The following is a 13,879-nucleotide window of genomic DNA, read 5'->3' on the forward strand; positions in this document are numbered from 1 at the left end:
GAAAAATTATAAAATCAAGAAAAAAATAGAGAGAGGGAGAGAGAGAGAAAGGTAAGAGTGTCAATTTGTAACCCAGTTTTTCTCCGAGAGGTGGACAGACTATGTGAGAATATCAACCTTTTCGCATAATTAGCTTAGCTACAGACTACTGTTTGCCTCCTTTTTACTAGCATTTAATGAATTAAGGCAAAAAAAATTACATATTCATATATTTAACCTGTCCCTTGTATTTTTTGTCAGGGAGCCCAAGATTTCTGGTGGCGCCCCTGCCTCTACAGTTGAAGTGAAAACACTCAGCTGCCTAACCGGTATGGCTCTCAATGCTGTGGTATTTTTACAGCAGCAAATAAAGAAATGAATTATATCAGTCTTCAAGCCTCACAAAGCCTGCAAAGCTCTGAAAAGCTCTGAAAAGCTCTGAAAAGCTCTGCAAAGACCGCCGGCAGCGGTCCAAGAAGTTGGACAAGTCCAATAATATGACAAAAGCCTCACTGTGAGACCGCTCAGTAACGACAAAAAACTGCCACAAATAATGCAAACAGTCTGCAGGTACAAATACACAAAGTAGGATCAGGTTAGTTAACACTAAAAATACATTCAACATGAAAAATGGCCATGTTGTTTTCTATGGAGGTGTTCTATGTTTATTTTATTGTTCCCTTTCCACACCTTAATGATGCAAACCATTTGTATTTTGTTTTAGTGTGAAAGACTTTGACCCAATCAATCACTTGTGTAGTTTTCTGCAGACATCTTGTAAACTGTGAGGAGCTGAACCAGTGCATTTTAACGCATGATAATGATTAACATAATTTGAGATTACGGTAAAATACTGAGCAGAATGACATGACATATCTTTTCTGTCTTCGCAAAATCTTTGTGCATGATTTGTTTCTGTTTCACAACCTCTGATTTCCTGCTCCTCCCATGTCTGCTCTTCATCTCTCTGCAGTTGCCCTTTGTTGTTCTTATTAGAAGCATCTGAAAAGGGGGGAAAGAAAACATTCCTTCCTGTAAATGTCTGTATTTGTTGCTGATCAGTAAGCATCAGTTTCTGTGCTGAATTGTACCAGTACTTCTCAACCACTAGGTGACTCCCTGCATTGGTATTTGTAGAACTGTCGCCTGGTTGCTGCAGAATAACTGGTAACCTGTAAAGCACAGTTAGGCGAAATTTGCTTTTACACCATATGAAAGCTATTGTGCTTTTCTTACTTATTTAAAAGTGTAAACATTTGAGGCACATTTAGTGCAATACATTAATGTAAATATAAAAACTGAAAAAAGTACCTTTTAATATTTTCTGTAAATGGATTTTTTAAACAAAACACAATTTCTTGTGAAGAACTAGTTTCATTCCAAACTAATTACTTAAAATTGAACACAGCTGTATCACACCTGACACACAATTAGAATACCATTACTTACCATATTTGAAGGAGGCTTACCCTGTCTAAACCTCAGACATTCAGTTTGGTATGCACTTGATTGTTAAAGTGACAATCCACTAAATCCATGGTGAGATGATAAGAGCTGTCTGAGGCCTTTGAAAAGAGGATTGTACTGGGATTTAACATCACCCATTGCACTGTCTGGAAAGTAGTCTGCAAGTGAAAAACATCAGAAACAACTTCCAGTACATCTAGGGCAGGTTTTCTAAGCAGGACCACCCTGAATACGTCGCAAAAGATGATAAACAAAAAATCCCCTCAAAATGTCAGTACAGGACGTTCAAGAGATTCCTCTTATTGTTGAAATGAAAATGCATGTCAGTACAATCAGACGGCACATGTACCGGTTTAATGTTTGTTGGGACAGTATGCAAACTGGAAACATTTACTCTCTAAGAAAAAAACATTAAGACAAAGACCAGCACTTCTGGAACAATGTTGGTTGCACAGAAGACACTTAGAGCTGAATTATGTGGACATTCGAAAGCATTCCAGGAACAGAAGCCCAATACCGACTGCAAAGAACTGAAGAGGAAGTGCCATGATCTGGGAATGTTTGTTGCAAGAACACCTGACCAGCTTACCCAAAAGCCATCATTATTTTTTGCTGTGTATTGGAGAATGCTTTAGTAAAACGAGAGACCATCTGCTAAAAAAATAGACCTGAAGCAGATAATTTACAATATGTAAATAAGCTACTGTGATAAAAGGTTATTGAATTTGAGGTTTTTGCCACACATTTACCAGAGATGTGCAAAAAGTGTGGAGGGCACTGAAATATGCTGTGATCGTTCTGCTTCTAAAAGAAGACTTGTTTATTGATTTATCAGATCACTGGAGCAGGGTAATAAAGCTGCTTGTGTAATTAAGATTAGAGCTGTTTTTACTGGTTCTGACACATACCAGACACCCACGCCGGGCTGAATGTGACTGAGCAGGGAAAAACAAGAGAGAGGTCTCAGAGAGCAAAGCCTGGTTAATCTCATGTCTAATACCAATAGGCACATTTGGAAAAAAAAGACTGAGAATGCAAAATGGTGATAATAAAAAGTCTTAGGATAATGCATAATGTGGAAGGAACTATGGGGTGATGGGGAGAGGGAAGAAACCAAGAGGATGTAGAGGATCTGGTGGTCAGTGATGTTGTCTACAATTCTGCTACACAGAAATGAAAACAAAGGAACATATTTAAGCCGTAGCATTAGACTACAGTCTCATAAAAATTGGCAGTTTCCAAGAGGACTTCCCTCAGGCATACTCTAATAATTGGTCAATAAACACACAAAAAAGGCAACAAATTAGTTTCAGGAAGCAATATATGGAGATGCAAGGGACTAAATCGCACTTAAGGATGATTGAAAAGCAATGTTACTTCTTACAATGTATAAAGAATTACACACTATGAATATTCCAAGCATAATACTACAAAAACAATCTAGTCTTCAGAGCTGCAGACACTATGGCATGGCTTAGACAGTACACATTCTTGACTCATCTTTGTTTATTATTTTCTAAGCGTACAATACTCGACAGTCAAAACATCCATTTGACTCATTCAAGATGTCCTCAGAATTTCATTGTTTTATGCTATCATTTTCTGCACACCATCTACACAAGAAGAGTTTGTGGTTCAGTCTCCTCTCGTTCAAAGATCAGATAACTTTCAACAGTGAAGCTGAACCATATTTGCTTCACAGATTGATTTTTTTTTGACACCATCTGTTTATCGTAATTTCCAAAAGCATCCACACTTTGTTTCATTCCAACCACAAGCTTCAAAGCATTTAATTAGAATTTAATTAGTCATACCTACAAATACCAGCAGATAATTATAAGCTAGAAGGAAGAGAATAGATGGGTTTAAAAGTATTTTACAAGAAAAATCTCAAAAGTCTAAATATAGAACCCAGTGTATGCCTTTTGAAGTCACTTAGTTAAAAAACGGAGGGAATTGTTTCTTTTTGTTTTGTTTTGTTAGAATATATATTATTTACCAACATTTTGAAATTCAGATTGGTCTGCAACATGCGGTTCTGAAGCCATCTGAAGTTCTTTCTGTCCTTCACATTGTCTCTAACATCAGCCCAAACTGATACAATGTTGTGCAGAATTGATTAATAAAACCTACAAAAAGACACATTTGAGTAGTTTTTCCATTCTTCAGTAATGTGTGTAAATGTAAATAGGATACATTAAAGTTTGTGATTATATGTGACTGATGAGAGAGTGCACAGATCAAGGCACTTTGAGAATGTTTAAGAAAATTCTGAATAAATGTGAAGCTACTGAAACTGGTAGAAATAATTTCAAGTAACAAAGGTCTAATCTTGGCTCAGTCTTTTGATGATGTGGCTTTCAAGTACCAAGATGGCTGGTTTCTTCCTTTAAAGCAGAGTGTCTCACTTCTAGTCCTCAGGGACGACTGCCTGCATGGTGTCAACATTCTTCCATACACCTGACTTGAACAGGTGGGTAATTAACAGGCTTCTGTAGCACTTGATGGCAGGCAGAGGAGATCTTGCAATCATTTGAATAACATGTTCTGATTCAAATCACATGTCTAAAATACGCAGGGCAGTAGTCTCTGAGGACCAGAATTGATAAACATTGCTTTTATAGATGCGGGTTCTGAATCAGGAGTGTAGATAAAAAGCGTTCATACTTTAGCAATTTTACAACATTACGTTCTGCTCTTTATACCCTTTGCACCCTTTATAACCATAATGAGTTAGACATTTGAAGACATAAACAGTCTATTAAACACATGTAAATGCATATAAGTAAAAATGCTTGTAGAACATTTTTTAAAACACACCACAGATTGCAAGATATTTCAATGAAGACCAGTTAAACATATGTGTAATGCAAAGGCTGCATATTTTGGTGTCATGATCCAGTCTGTGAATCACTTCGAACAATTTTGTTGTCTTTGGTGCAACTGACTGAGCAGCTTTTTAAGCAGCTTGGCTAATGGCCAATCAGATTGTGTTGCTGACTATGTGCTTATTGCGTCACTGCAAAATGGCAGAAATGTCCACCACCAAGTATTACCTTAAAATCTAACTGCAATCGTTTAACATGGCAAATTTTACAGCAATAAATGTGACTGTGTTTTATCAAGACCATAAGGGAACAAGTGAAAATGAAGGAGTATATATTATTCAGTGTCACTTACAGGATTAGTTTCCTTTTTCATATTTCCTGTCTGCAGTTTTGGCCACACACCTTCTCAGTGGCAACCCACAAATAACCTGATTCCTAAGCTAGAAACAAGCAGAACTGGTACAATAACACAAAAGGGTCTTTGTTGAAGATTTAGAGAGATTTATTTAGCTTACTTTGGCCTGTTCCAGGAATCCGTGTGTGTTTGCATTTGTGAACTTTGTGACTTTGTTTTCTTGTTCCAGAAGACTTTTGCTGTGCCTGAACAAGTTCACACCTCCGCCAAGTTTCAGGCCTGCCAGTTATTTGTTCTGACTTTCATGCATGTGTGAATATGTCAGAGGCAGTCCGTTTGTTTCTGTGCTGCTTTGTCCCTCATCCATTAATCTACTCCTAATACACAGTTTCACTGGTGCGTTAAAGTGAATTTTGTTTATGATATCTCTAAAACTGTAGAAGCTGCTTTTATGTATGCTGACGCAAGTTGTAGTTTGCATGCCGTCAGAGCACACTCATGCTGAAACAGAGCTGCAATCAGTGAGCTTGTAGGCACTGATGGATGCCTTTAAGATGGGCAGATAACACTGCTTGGAAATGTTTTAAAATAACCAGAGAAAAAGGGGGAATAAAGGAGTTCTGGTCATTTATTTCTTTTAGTTTTCAAAGTTTTACTGGAGTTATTGTTAATGCTGTATATGTGCATGTAGGGCAGTTTCATATTAGTTCTTCAGAGGTAATTTTTAACCAGCTTAAATGCAAAATGCGACTGGCTGATCAAATGACCCTGAGCTGAACAGTTTCACCTTGGTGCAAGAGCAGAAAGCCTTTGTAAAACTTGTGCTGCGTGCTTGTGTGAGAGTGATTAGCAGTTACTGGAGCAACAGGAGCAGTGAGCCACAAACTTTCTTTAGGTGAGTTTGTCCTCTCCGGGGGGCTTCGCATCACGACACTGATGGATTACACGACTTTCGCTGTTACTGTTCGCCAAACTATCAGTCAACTGTCCATGTAGAATGCATCTTTTGAGACGAGACTCTGAGAGCACAAATAGAGGCTGAATTTGAAAACAACAAAAAAAACCAGTGAAAATAATATGGGAAACTCCGGGAGCGTATGGTGGACTGTGGTGGAGTGCGCTTGCAGGATCCTTGGTGTTTCTACAGCAACAGGTAAGACTTGTGGGCCTTATTGAAAAGTGTTGCAAAAAAAAAATGTCTAAAGAGGGATTCAGTTAAAATTAAAGGGATTTATTTACCAATTCATGGTAACCCTGTGAACTTTTGGGGATCAAGGCAGCAAAAATAGGCTATTAAAAATTCAGAACATGCAGTACACCAGGGCTTTTGTTTTAACTGCTGCTATGACTGAAAGGATATTCTAAATTGCAAAGTGCTTTACAAAACTATTTATACAAATATATTTTCTTTCTACTTTTGAAATGTCACAGTCATTATACTTAATGTCTTTTACTAGGATTTTATGTTTTGAACAAAATTAGTGCCTAATTATGAAGAGGAAGGAGAAAAATTGATTTCTTTAAAAACACTGAAAAAACTTCTAAAAACTGTGTGCATTTGGATGTAGGTCACCCATTTAGTAAATAAATGTGTCTAATTTAATCACAATACAAATCCAGTTTTTCTGTGTAGATCTGAGAGGTTTGCTAGAGAACGTTAGCACTCAAACCACATCAATGAAGACTAAAGAGCACAGAAGACAAAATACAGCTATGAAGAAGTCTAATGCAAAGTTTGGTTATAAAAAAATATTTTGAAAGAGCAATGTTTAAACCATAATCTAAAACAGGAAACAGTATTACACAACTGTCCACATGCTGAAAAAATGGTTTTGCCACCTCAGTTAATAGGTCAGAAAAGGACAGCATTATTTGGAGAAGAAGCCAGGAGTTTTGCAGTAAAGTATCTAAAAGGTCTAAGATGAAAGATGGCCATAAGGTATTCTGGTCAGACGAGATGTTTCTGTTTAAATGCAAAACACTATCTATGGAGGAAAACTCGCATAACTCTTCTGAGCGCATCTCATGGTGATGGAAGCACAGCATGTTGTTATGATGCTTTTTTAAGCAATAAAAGGAAAGCAAGTGAGGGTAGATTATTGGAAGATGAAGTGGAGTATATGCAGGGCAATCCTGACAGAAAACTTACCTAACTATCATTATCCAAGGTGCTAAGCTCCTCCCAATTAACTCCCTGCTCTGAGAGGTTAACACCTGGCCAGATCTCCATCTAACAGGTGCTGAGATTCCTAAATCTGCTAAGTATTTACCTGTTCTGGATTTATAGAAAATGTGAATTATCGTAGAAGACTTCTTCAACTTTCTAAAGTTTATAAATCGCATTAAATTATTTAATATGTTGACCTTTGTGGTTACAATGTAAGGACAATGTGAAAAGTTCAAGGTGTAAGCATATTTTTACAAGACATTGTATTACAATAACAGATCATATTTCAACAAAGATCAACTGTATTCCTGACCCCAAAGGACACCACTCTGTTGATATATACTGTAGCACACATAAAAGCACACTTGATGGTAAGCTATCATTGTTCCTCCTCCTGTGGTTTCCTCAGACACCCCATTACCCACAACACAGTAAACCTACATGGAAGAAGCAGCTCTTAGGTTCCTCCTTGAAAAACATGGGACCCCCATTCTTAAATTCAGACAGCTGCAGACAATTAACATTAACTTGGAGACATGTGCCTCACATCATACCAGCGATAAGTCTCATATCCAGCTGGGTTATAGGGCTTAACTGAACAAGCTGTTTTACATTTACGCCCACAACAGGATTGTGTGCATTGTTTTTTTTTTATGTGTAAAAACATATGTACTGTATGTATGCTTATGGTGCGTGTGTGCATGTGCCTCTGTTTGAGCAGCTGCCCTGTTCACGCGTCTCCACGTCTGAGTCACCCCTTTGGCCTCTGTGTGTGTTCGCTGTAGACATTAATGCAGGGAGCGCATGTATGTTAATGTCCAGCTGAGCTATATGCAGCGTTAATTCCCCTCTCACTCTCCAAACTACCAGAACATGTTTAAGTCACATTCCCACAGCTTACCTCCAGCAAAGATTGCATCTCTGGATTTTGGAGAACACCAGCCAAAGAAATTGCTTCCATGTGCTAAACAGCGATCGTTGCGTTGCCAAGCTTATCTCATAGGGAAAATACAGGTTATTATACAAAGAGGGTTTTACAGTCATTTCAAAGATGTTTTAGTCAGTAATCAAATTTGCAGGATATCCATTTAGAGTTGTGAGTGAAGTGGCCTGAAGAAAATTCACAAGTAACATTTTTACAGTATTATAAAAAAGCAGCTAAAAAAGGAGATGTCCTGATTTTTAAAGGCAAAAAAGTAACGTATTATTTCCTCAATATGCTAATATAATTCTTTTTTTTTTTTTATTAGTGTTAGATTTGGAACAAAATCTTAGTTGCCATTGGACATGGTCAATGTTCAGAAACAACCCCTTTGGCAAGTATCACAGCTTGTAAACGCTCCTTTAAAACCAGGAAGGAATTTCTCACCTATTCTGTGGGCTTTTTTCTGCTTTTTAGAAGGTTTATGCTCCAACTTTAATTCAAGGCTATTTTTGTCTTTCTTACTGATATTTTCAATTGAAATAAGACATGTGCTGCATAAATAGATAATTTAAGTAGAGTCAGTTTTACTCTGGTTTTGATCAGTTAGGATTACAAGAGAACCCTTATTTGCAAAATTTGTAATATTTTTTAATAATAGTTTGCAAAGTCAGTCTGTAAACAATCTTACAGAAATTTAGGCATTTTTATGTTGTTTTTGAACAAGCTGGTGCTTGGTGTTTCATATGTATTTTCTTCTTTTTCTACTTCAAAATTAATTATACTGAAGTTTTGATTGAGAAAACTTTCTAAAGATCTTACATGAGCAACTTATGATTTTTCACCTCTTTGGCAATTCAATACCTATGTTCTTCATTTATCTTTTCTTCCAAAGTTCATTTTGAAATATGTGATACCAGATAGCATTGCTCTAGCTTATTTGCAAGAATGTAGAAATGGACAGTATTGTTAGCATTACTGAGGAGCCAACATCTCTTGATGTTTACAAATCAAGTTTTTATGAATTGATGTGATTACAAACCACTGAATTGTCCAAGACTTTTTTTCTTGTCATGATTGTGTACAAGCTGGTTTGAATCTCAGACATCTGGATGTTGTTATGAGAGCACAAATCTAATTTAATGCACAGACTTTTGGCATGATGCAGCATTCCTTTTCTAGAAAATTGGGCAAACTGGCTTTGTGACACTGGACTTGTCATTGACTCATTGTGAAGTCATTTGTTGACACCAATGCTTGAGTCTTTTTCCAAGCATGAGCAAGCTATTATCAAAGTTCTGTGACAATGAGAGAATAAATAGAAACAATTACAAAAAATACTGGTACTTAATTTAATGGATGATTTTAAGTTGGCTCTGTTTGAGGGGGTTAGAATGAAAAAATAGGCTTTAAGGCAAAGTTTAGGTTAGTTTTTATGTTATGCTAATTATACACAAACTAAAAAGAAAAACAGAAGAGCCTCAAGAAAGACTGCGAAAAACACAGAAAAGTATTGTTGGGAAATATAGTGGGAAAAACAGAGAACAAAGTCCGCCTGTGAAAATATTAAACATATTTATCTTAGTTTGAGGTCTTTATCCTAGTCCAGCAGAACCTCCAGCAAATAATGATCTTACTCTGACATCTGGTGGAAGAAATTTGCTAATTACTCCAACACTAAGTAAGTCATTTAATCTTTTATTGTTCAGTGTTGTGCGCGGTGGGAGTAGAGACAGTCCAACAGGGAGAATTCAACAGCCTTGGCATCTACCTGATGTAAGTGCTTACATTTTTAAGCTACTTCATGCTGCATTATTTCTACAAAACTTAATTCTGTTCTACTTTTGTACCACTTATTTGCAACATATGGCATATCAAAGAATTAAAGTGGTTTGTGGGCTTTTAAAAAAGTTACTTTTGATTATAATCTGTCTTATAATGATAACACTTGAAGGCTTGCAAAAGAGATGGGAAGGAGTCAAAAGGCTAAACAGAGGTGCAGAGTGCAGAAGGGGGAGTTGTCTTCCTCCTCCTCCTCCTCCTAATATTATTCTGTATCAAAGCCAAACTCCCACAAAGCTGGAGGAAAATGTCTCTCTTGGGACAGAGACAGTTTATTTTGTTTTTACACAACACAAGCTGTCTCCACACAAAATATAATTTACAAGTGTCTGCAAAAATGCAAAACCAAGCTATTTATATGCAGTTTATAGCACATAAAAATTGTTGCATCACTGACATGCTGCTTGTTGACATGATTCTCCCTTTCGGCAGAACATCCTCTGTCGGCATCATGATGTTTGAGTTGGCATACTTTCTGGATTCCCTACTGTCCATGTGTATTCCGTAAGTACACAACCATCCTAAAAATATTTGTTTGGAACTTTTGAATAAGGAACATACATAACGATGGAGTAACGTCCAGTTAAATTTGGGTTTTAGATAGGTGACAGTACTTAGTTAAGCTCAGTCTTGTAGCAAATTGGAAAACCTTTTGAATTCACTAACTTGTCATCTTGTATTTTTATTTTATTTTTTTTCACTTGATTCCCTTCTGTTTTAAAGCGTTTTAGAAATGAATGTGTGAATGAATGAGTAATATTAGGAGTACCAGCTAATAACAGCATATCTCCCTTCATTTGGAGAACACTAAAGGACCGTGTTCACTGCTTTATGTCATGTTTGGCTCTAATTTAGTGACATAAAAACCACCAGAAGTGCAAATATGTAGTTTGCACTGGTTAAATTGAATGTGTTTTACATGCAAAGCAGCCATTTTCAATTGAACTCTGGGTTACTTTGAGACCCAACTGCAGGGTGTTGGTTTGTTTATTTAAACAATTTTGAACTTTGAAAATGTGAATTTTAAGGACAAATTGAATGCACCATAAACCACACAGCTGTGAGACAAATTCTATCATCAACAAAACTCTAAGATAAACCTTCTGGCACTTAAAGTGACCACAGTCTTACTATGTGTTTTAATATTGTTCACTTTTGATTGAGAGTTTTTATCATTTTTGTTAAAAAAATAATAATTCTAATGTTTTGAGTTCACATCTAACAGTTATTTTTTATGATCTGTCTTACAAATGATCATTTATCTCCCCCCAACTGAGAATGTGAAAAAAGACCAGTTTGTCATTCTCAGTTTAACCAGGATTGTTGTTGCTGTGGATTTTGACCATCTGCTTGCAAGACAAGGCTGATCAGTGTTGGAATGCATTAGCATCTCCCATGCAGCTGCAAATTACTCATAGCTAACTGGATGTGGCCAATATGGGAACGTTAACAAGAGCAGAAACAACAGTGGAAATTTATACAAATGCCTGCTGATTAAACATAACATTGTGTCAAACTGCTTGTGTCATTTAAGGCTATATTCTTTTAGTTTGAGAAACGTTCCTACTAGGATCCGTCCCAAGAAGAAATAAGAATGTCACACTGATTCTCCAAGTAGGTGCTGTTTACTCTCACTGCATGTAAGATACTGTCTACTAAACCTCTACACACAATCTCAGCTGAAAGCATCTGGAGCACATGTTCTGGTTTATTACTGAACTTGAATGTCCAGGAGAGGGCAGACTTGTCTTTCTTTACCTGTTCTAATTGTCTCAGATTTTTAAGAAAGAACGCTATATGTAACACTCCTTGTAGACTGTACTTTCCAGCTACTATTCTTATGATTTCCCCTTTTAATCTGCAGCTGTCCTCCAAACTGGCAAGTGTTTGTCTTGTGGGGGAAGATGGCTCGTGTTGGAGGCTTTCATAAATTCCTCTACTACTCCATCATGTCAGTGGTCTGCTTCTTGCACCCTGTGTTGGTTTGGCACGCAATCATCCCAGGTAAAAAAATAGCATGAGCAACATTAACGGCTGTAAATACTTTTGCTCTAAAACCTGATGGCTTTGTATTTAGGTAAGTGTGGAATGCCTGAATCTGATGCAGTAAGAAAAAATTTGCACACTTTTAAAAGCGTCATTTATTTTCACCATGAAAATAAAAGTGCCTTGCAAATGTATTTACACTCCTTTAACTTTTTCACAGTTTGTTACAACCACAAGCAACGGTATCTTCTCTTCATAGTTTAGACAACAGACAAATTAAGGTATAAATGTGAAATGAAATTTTAAAAAAAACATGATTTTTGAGTATTTTTAATTCAAATCTCAATAAGGTGTTGCATTCATTTGCATTTAGCCCAACTGCTGATCTTTTAGGAAATGTTAAATTCCAACAGATCTAAGTACAGGAATTGTTACCTATCGTTCTTTGCAAATTGTACAAACTGAGTTAGGTTGAGCCATTGTGTCACATGAATACGGTTCTAACTAATTTCACCGTGGGTCTGGCTGAATGTTTACTTTTGTTGTCTTGCTGGAATTTGAAACTCCTTCCCAGTCTCTGATGTCTTTCAGCTTCTAACAGGTTTTGTTGAGGATTGCTCTGTATTTTTTCTCCTTCTATCCAACCTTTTGAAAACTTGTCTTTTTTGCATTATTATGGAATTATGAGCTTTATGTTGAACAAAAATACATTAAGGTTTGTGGTTGTAATGTGACAAAATATGGAAAATGTTTAGGGGTGGGAATACTTTTGCAAGGCATCCAGTATTCTGTTGGCAACCCATAAATAAAGACATGTACTTTTTGACTGCAGGATCAATGCTTTTGGTAACAGCATTTTTCAACTTCATACTAAGCAAGAAAGCAAAGACCAAGTCTCCCAAGAGTCCACCAGAGAGCAATGGTGACCAAAGCCAAACAACTGTAACAGAAAGATCTGGCTCCAACGGCACGTCCTCGTTCTTCCAAGCAGTGATGGGAAGAAAGGGAGGGGAAATGGCCCTCACAGACCCAGATTACTGCTTTGAGCCACAGGACAGAGGAGAGAGCGTCCAGGCCATGCTGGAGCAGGTGCAAACAGTTGCACCTGCGCACACAGAAAGGAGGAAGAGGGGGTGGAAAGAGATGATCTGGTTCAGAGAGAGGGAGGAGCCTGTGGAAAGGGAGATGGAGGAGATGAATGAGTCTGATCCAGACACCACCTCAGACACTGCACCTATGATCACCGACTGAACAAGTGATACTCCTTTTTGCAAACTGCGAAGCACGCATAATGTATTCAGACTTGGTGCAAAAGTGGAAAATAGCCAAACAAGCATGGTGTTGTTCATTCCTTTTGCTCTGATTATATGGCTAAGATACTGATTGTTGCCATTTGCAGTAAATGTACAAATTTGTTTATTTTTGCCTTTCAAAAATGTCCAAAATATCACTGCAAAAGCAATAAAAAAAAAATAACAAAACCATTTGTTTCTGAACGAGCATGTGGTAGCTTTTAGTCTGATTGCCTGTTTTTGCTAAGCCAGCGTTGATTGAAGAGCAGATGTTAAGGTGGACGAATGCAGTTACTGAAGCATGCATTATTCATAAGCTCATAAATTAGATCAGCTGATTTCTTCATTCAGAGGAAAAAGGAAATATGCAGAAGTGTGTAAAAGAAAGAGCAGACGTGTGTGGACGCATGTGTTAGTCACATTCAAGCCTCCTCATTGTGTGTATGTCATGTGTGAGCGGTGACCATGGAGACGGAGCTCTGGGAGGGGAGCCCATGTTATTATGGTGATTAGAGAAATGTAAGATAGCCTGCACAACCACTATCACAGGCCTGTGTCTCACCGCAATATGGATTAATAGTAGCTCATGCTACTGTGGCTGCTATTGTGGTCTAGGGATCATAACATAGCTTCATAAATCATGAAATTAGCATATTTGTGTGGGCCTGGGTGATAAGAAAAAGATTAGTTTTCTTCTGGTTTTTATCAGGGTATGAAAGATGCACGATCCCCTTTTGTTCAGGTTGTAAATCAATAGTGCTATTTTGCCAAAGAATGCACCCCAAACCTCTTGGTCCTTTGTTCACTCAGCTGCAGGTGTGAAACATGTATGGCTGAAAACAGCAATCTCTCAGCAGAGGGAATCAATAAGAACAGAGCACCTCATTCATCATGAAAAAAAAGCTCTTCACAGATATATCTGGTGTCAAACACGTGAAAACACACAGAAATATCCCAAAGCTTAAACAAGTGAAACAAATCACATCCCCTGCAGCTACTTCTCTCCGTTGCTTTGTTTGATTGCTTTGTGTCTTAACATGT

General features: G+C 37.3%; 1 protein-coding gene across 1 annotated transcript; it reads left to right on the top strand.

The window, feature by feature from the left end:
• Positions 1–5,427: 5,427 nt before the first annotated feature.
• Positions 5,428–13,030, top strand: tmem72 (transmembrane protein 72). Its single transcript, XM_028006621.1, has 5 exons — positions 5,428–5,782; positions 9,428–9,494; positions 9,993–10,064; positions 11,425–11,564; positions 12,379–13,030. The coding sequence occupies exons 1-5, from the start codon at positions 5,707–5,709 to the stop codon at positions 12,795–12,797; spliced, it is 774 nt and encodes a 257-aa protein (XP_027862422.1). The 5' UTR covers positions 5,428–5,706; the 3' UTR covers positions 12,798–13,030.
• The last annotated feature ends 849 nt before the right edge of the window (positions 13,031–13,879 follow it).

Source organism: Xiphophorus couchianus, chromosome 22 (assembly GCF_001444195.1).
Source record: "Xiphophorus couchianus chromosome 22, X_couchianus-1.0, whole genome shotgun sequence".
Taxonomy (NCBI): domain Eukaryota; kingdom Metazoa; phylum Chordata; class Actinopteri; order Cyprinodontiformes; family Poeciliidae; genus Xiphophorus; species Xiphophorus couchianus.